Raw genomic sequence first — 6,241 nt, 5'->3', positions numbered from 1 at the left:
GAACAAGAAGATTCAACCTTATATTCCGTTTGGAAGACTTTTGTATGATATCTTTATAGAAAGTGGTCTAATCAAGTTTTTGACCGAGGAAGTAAACTTCACAGAAGATCTGGTTTCAACAATTGGAGAGCACTTCAATGCTTATAATCTGAAGCACATGTCTTTGTTGAAGGAAATCAGTGTTCCTTCCCTGGTGGTTCCCTCCAATACTATTTTCAGAAGAAGAATCCCTGTTAATAGGTTTCCCTCCTTCACTTAGAATCTGTACAGAGTTTTGAATCCTAGTGATCATTCCAAAGGTAAAAGAAAACTAGCATCAAAAGACTACAAATTCAAGATAAAGAAGAAGCATGACCAAGTTCAAACCTCGAAGAACTCTTCATTGAATCTTTATCCAGAGTCCTCAATTGATGGTTTTATAGATGTTGTCTCTTCAAGTAAGTTCACTGTTTCTATGAAGACTGAGTCGTTTGATGAAATATTTGATGAAATATCATTCTCACATTTTGAAACCATTCCCGCCTTATCCTCTATCCCTATTTCTTCGTAACCTTTTCAAACCTTCACAACATTTGTGCTCACTCCACTCTCTGGAGTAGTTCAATCCACACCGATCAAATTGTGTTCGAAACTGCATTCATATCTCAAACCTTGTCAGAAAATGAGTCATCTCTAAATCCTCCATATCTTCACTCTGAAAATGTACTTAATTCTGTTAATCCTAAACTTCCTCATACATCTGCCTCTGAACCATCTTCCACTGTTCCCTTGGAAACTCCTACAACTGAACCCTCATCAGACCTTTCTATCATAGTTTATGAGAAGCCCTCTACAAAACCCTAGGTGAATGCATAAATTTGTTCAGAAGCAAAGCTATGAAAAGGATATCAAAGCTTAGAGTAGAAGCCGTTACCAGTAATCACTCTCAAGATTTGGATAAGTCATGGGCACTGTTTCAGAAGTGGTTGTCATCAGAATTTGAGAGAATAATGAACTTCTCTCAGATATCCAAAACTGCCGATGTTCAATTAAAGATTGAGAAGGAAGAAGAAAAGGAGAGGATAAGACTCTTCAATCTACTTACTGCTAAGCAAAAAGCAGCTGAAGCCAGGGCAGATGAAGAAGCTAGACTTAAGGCTCTTCAAGAAGAAAAGAAGTTCTGGGAAGCTGAAGAAGAAGCCAGAAAGGCTAAGGAAGCTGAGGACAAGGAAGATGAAGTTGCTTCTATTGTTGCCTCTTCTACTGACTCTGTCATTATACGCTTGGAGCAAGTTGTTAATGAGATCAGAGAAGAACAAGATGCATACAAGAGAGAGAAAGAAGTTTTCCTTAACTTCAAGGAACAAAAGGAAGTAAATGCAAATGTTCAGAACATGCTTCAAATGATTTTGGCATCTCTGACAACATCCTCCTCTGGACCTTCCAAACCATAGATTCTAGGATTTCTTTTACCTTTTGCTATAAGAAACCTAGGAATCTTATGTGTTTTGCTTTGTATGCCATGCTTGTCTTTCAAATGTTTGCAAATGCTTAATCTATCAAATGTTTTGCTTCTAATATTTGCTTGCTTCTTATGTCTTATGTTTTTCTCATATAATATGTTTTTGACTATAACAAAAAGGGGGAGAAATCTGAAGTCAATATTTTAATGATTAATAATCAATTTCATGAAATAAAACTGCTTACATTTACTAACCCCATATAAAACTGTTGTTTTTGTGTTAGAAATATTTTCATTTTTCAAGATATCATACAACTCTGATCGACATCAGAATGAAAGTCTGGTGTCAGACTCTGAAAGCCTCGCATATCAAAATTTGAAAATCAGATATTGGCAATCATACTCTAAAGAGTTTGTTGGAAATCTGACTCCGAGAATGTGATTCTGGAACCAGGATTTGCAACCAGACTCTAAGGAGATATCTTACAATCCAGACTGAGCTTATCAAGACTGTATCTAAGCAACCAAGCCTTGGTGATTGAAGATAACGTTCTGAAAGACCTCAATCAGAAGTAATGAAATCAGGCTCTGAAAGATGTCATTTAGGCACTGGATTCTCTGAAATGTAATTCAGGCTCTGAAATGAATCTATCAATCGGGCTCTGAGTATGAAAGTTCTCATGAATCAAGACCTAAAGATAGTATATGATATATTGGAACCGGGGGGAGTTACCCAAGAAGGTTCATAATCAAGATATCTGATATTTACCAAGTCTTGACTCAGGGGGAGTATCTCTGCAAAGGATACGTATTCCTTATCTTTTCGATTATGATATTTGTATGATTATGTGTAGAATTGTGTCATCAAAATACATAGTTTTGTCATCATCAAAAAAGGGAAGATTGTTAGCACAAGACTTGGTTCTGCAATACGTCTCTGAGTTTTGATGATAATAATGTGTATGAACAATTTTGTTATACTGACATTTGTTATTGTTGAGTACTTAACAAACAGGATTGTTTTTGATGAGAAGGCATGGCCAAAACATCATAAGCCATCATGTTATATTTCCGCACTACAAGGTTTTGCTGAACAGTAACAACAACTTCAGAAGCAGAAGCATCTGAAGTAATCACTCTGATAGAAGTTTTAAAGAAACCAATTATGAAGACCAAGTGCTGAAAGACTCTGAAGACGTGGTTCTAAAGACTTGAAGTTCTGAAGACTCAAGTTTCTGAAGACAAAAGGATTTTGAAGACCAAGTGCTGAAGACTATGAAGACGCGGTTCTGAAGACTCTGAAGAATTGATGTTCTGAAGAATTCAAAGATCATTCTTTTTCTTCCAACTCATGATGTGAGCATCTGAAGTTCAAGAAGAAAAAGTTAATGTTATACTATAGTACAAAGTACAAGGTACAAACGATTTTTTCGCTTCATTCCAAGAAAAGGACAAACGTTGTGTACTATTTTGTCTCCCACTACAAGCAAGCCGCCAATATTCTGCAAGACTCAGAATTTGCCCTCCAACGGTTATATTATTAGGGCTTGACGACTCAAAGAATAAGCTGAACCTCAACGAACACACTCACTCTGTATAGATTGTTAATAGCTTCATATTTCTTTTAGTCTAAGATTTGAAAAATAAAGTTTACATCCTTCTTGTGTAGAAGCATTTATACTGTAATTAAATTGTGATCAAAGGTTGTTTGATCGTTCCTTGAGAGACCGAGTGAAGGTCAGCTGTCTCGAGAAGTCTAAGACTAGAGAGTCTTAGAGATTGTTAGTCATAAGTTGTTGCTTGTGCAGGTTGTTAGTCACAGGGGTTGCCTGTGCAGGTCGTTAGTCACAGGGTGTGTGTGCAAATGTTAGTCACCGGATGTTTCCCGTGCGATTGTAATCGGTTCGGTTATAGTGGATTAAGTCCTCGATTGAGAGAGGAAAAATCACATCGGAAGGGTGAACATGACTAGCTTGAGGGTTTCTCAAGTGAACCAGTATAAAAATAACTTGTTCTTTCCTTTCTGCATCTTTTAGTTATTATCAATAGCAAAGAACTTGTTGTTTCAAAGAAAGGGGAAATGTTTTTATAAAAAGCTTTGTGTTTTAAAAACCCTATTCAAACCCCCCCTTTCTAGTGTTTTTCACACCTTCAATTAAAGTTCTACGTTTCCTATGAATGAGTGAAATATTAGATTTATAAGAGAGATGACTCATTCACCTATCACCTTAAGTGTATGTCTGGATTGATGGCAAGGGATGAAATGGAGCAGAATCAAGTTATATTTTATTGTTTGGTTTTATAAAAAATAAATGAAATAGAATGGAATGTGATGGAACTCATTCCATCCAATACCACTAGTTTATTTTCCATTCCACCCAAATTGGAGTGTATTCAATGGAATGGAATAAATTAATAACACAATTCTAATTTTGTCCTTCAAAATTTGACATCAATCATTTTAATGTTTTTGAAGTAAAGGGTAAGAATAGAATAAAAATATTATAATGCTTTCTGCTTCGTCCAATTTTCAAATAGTAGTTTGATATTAATTTCGTTCCGTCGTAAAATATTCAAATAATAGAATAAAATTTATGATCCGTTTCATTCCATTTGGCTCAATTTTATTCCATTCCACTATATTCTGTGTTAGTTTTAATTTATCCAATCAAACTATAAAGTTTTAGATTATGATGCTTGCGTCTTCCTATTTCTTAGAGAATTTGTCGTGTAAAATTTAGATTTTAAAGATTTTTTTAAATTTTGCAAAGGTGTGTGACATATTTCTAAAGGTATTTTGTTTTCAATTAACCAAAAAAAATATTGATTTTTTTAAACAACATTTCTTATTATCCAACAACGCACCCACAACTTTTTGACTGAACCCGATTTTTTCATATTTAAAAATGAAAAACTAGCAATAAATATAGTAAAACCTAGAGCTAACTGCGTGTCATAATCTCAACGGTCCATCTAACATCAAGAACATATCCAGCCGTTGATCCTATTTCACTGTGCAAATAAATACAGATTAGAGGGACCCTCTCTTCCACACGACAAGTGGGGGCTATCTCCATTGTTAGGGTTTGTTGTTTCTTTCATCAAGTTTATTTATTTTTTATTTACAAAAATCTCTCTTCAATTTCTAATTAGTCTCTTTTAATCTATCGCAGTGCCTCAAAGCTTCAAACCACAGTCAACGTATCAAAACCTCTGCAAAACACACAGTAGGCCCCTCAAATAATCGCTTTTTTTTAATCTCTTCTAAATTTCATAAATTTGAAATCTTTGCAGTGTTTCTCTTCTGGGTTTTGATCATACTTTAATGGGTCTTTCTTGATTTTTAGGATGGAAGTGAATCATAGCGGCGACGATGGTTTCAGTGAAGAAAAAGATACGCCGGAGACGACGGAGGAACAAACGTTGAACCAGTCGGAGTCGCCGTCGGAGGCGGTGATGAAAGAAGAGGTTTCTGAAACTCGTTCAATGGATGTTATTCCGATGCCGAATCAGATTCCGATGACAATGACAGTTCCGGCGGCGAAGAAGCCGTCGAAGGACCGTCACACGAAGGTGGAGGGACGCGGTCGGAGAATCCGAATGCCGGCCACATGCGCCGCGAGGATATTCCAGCTGACAAGGGAGCTTGGTCATAAATCAGATGGAGAAACAATACGGTGGTTGCTTGAACAATCTGAGCCTGCGATCATTGAAGCAACCGGCACAGGGACCGTCCCGGCAATCGCTGTTTCAGTCGGTGGGACGTTAAAGATTCCGACAACATCACCGGCAAGACCAGACGGTGAAGATGCTCCGAAGAAACGAAGGAGGAGAGCGTCAAATAGTGAGTTTGTTGACTTGAATGAACACGCGTCAATCTGTTCAGGACTCGCACCAATAACTCAAATCGCTTACGGCGGTGGAAGCGGTGGTGATAACGGTGGTAGTGGTGGTCTAGTTCCGTTATGGCCTGTGGTAAGTAATGGTAATGGTGGGACTAATACAACAGGGCCATTTTTTATGTTCCCAAATTCAACTATGAATCAGCCACAGTTTTGGGCTATTCCTGCGGCACCGTTTTTCAATAGACCCGTTTCAGATTTTGTTTCTACTATGCAAATGCAAAATCAAAATCAACTTTCAAATGCTAATGCTAATGGTTCATCTTCATCCACTTTGGCTCCTAGTTTGAGCTCAGCTTCTACATCTACTTGTTCCTCTGCGGTTTCTTCTTCATCTTCTGCGGGACCTACTCAAATGCTTAGGGATTTTTCTTTGGAAGTTTATGACAAGAAAGAGTTGCAATTTATGGGTTGTTCTAGTGCAAATTTAGAGTCACCTCCCACTTCAAATCCTTCAAATTGAAGCTCTGTGTGTCTAGAATAATTTGCTTCAGACTTCACAATTTAGGTGTTAAAGTTTAGACAATGTTTTTTTTAATTTTTAATTTGGAAAAAAATCATGGATAGTTTGTGTCTATCTAAGTTTTGTTTTGTTTATGTTTTTTGTTTTTGGCTAATGCAAAAGGACACATTTTAGAACTTTTTCTAAGGAAATGTCTCTTTTTCTGTTTATTTAATTGTTGTTTTTTAAAGTTTAATATTATTTATTCTCTTTTTTATTACATTAAATTTAGGCGAAACTCATTTTGAATTTTATTTATTATTAATTAATTAACGAGATTCTCATAATATGGATATATATTTGTCATTTATTTAAGGCCAAATCATATTGAATAAAAAATATTTTTTTATCCTATTTTTACGAGTCAAAGAGGAAATAGGTCCAAGTCCAACAATG

At 36.1% G+C, this 6,241-nt stretch overlaps 1 protein-coding gene across 1 annotated transcript; it reads left to right on the top strand.

The window, feature by feature from the left end:
- Positions 1–4,421: 4,421 nt before the first annotated feature.
- Positions 4,422–6,041, top strand: LOC131612188 (transcription factor TCP19). Its single transcript, XM_058883997.1, has 3 exons — positions 4,422–4,525; positions 4,615–4,668; positions 4,789–6,041. Exon 3 carries the CDS (start codon positions 4,790–4,792, stop codon positions 5,804–5,806), a length of 1,017 nt encoding a protein of 338 aa, XP_058739980.1. The 5' UTR covers positions 4,422–4,525; positions 4,615–4,668; position 4,789; the 3' UTR covers positions 5,807–6,041.
- The last annotated feature ends 200 nt before the right edge of the window (positions 6,042–6,241 follow it).

Source organism: Vicia villosa, linkage group LG1 (assembly GCF_029867415.1).
Source record: "Vicia villosa cultivar HV-30 ecotype Madison, WI linkage group LG1, Vvil1.0, whole genome shotgun sequence".
Lineage (NCBI taxonomy): Eukaryota > Viridiplantae > Streptophyta > Magnoliopsida > Fabales > Fabaceae > Vicia > Vicia villosa.
This window is presented reverse-complemented; position numbering and strand designations above follow the sequence as displayed.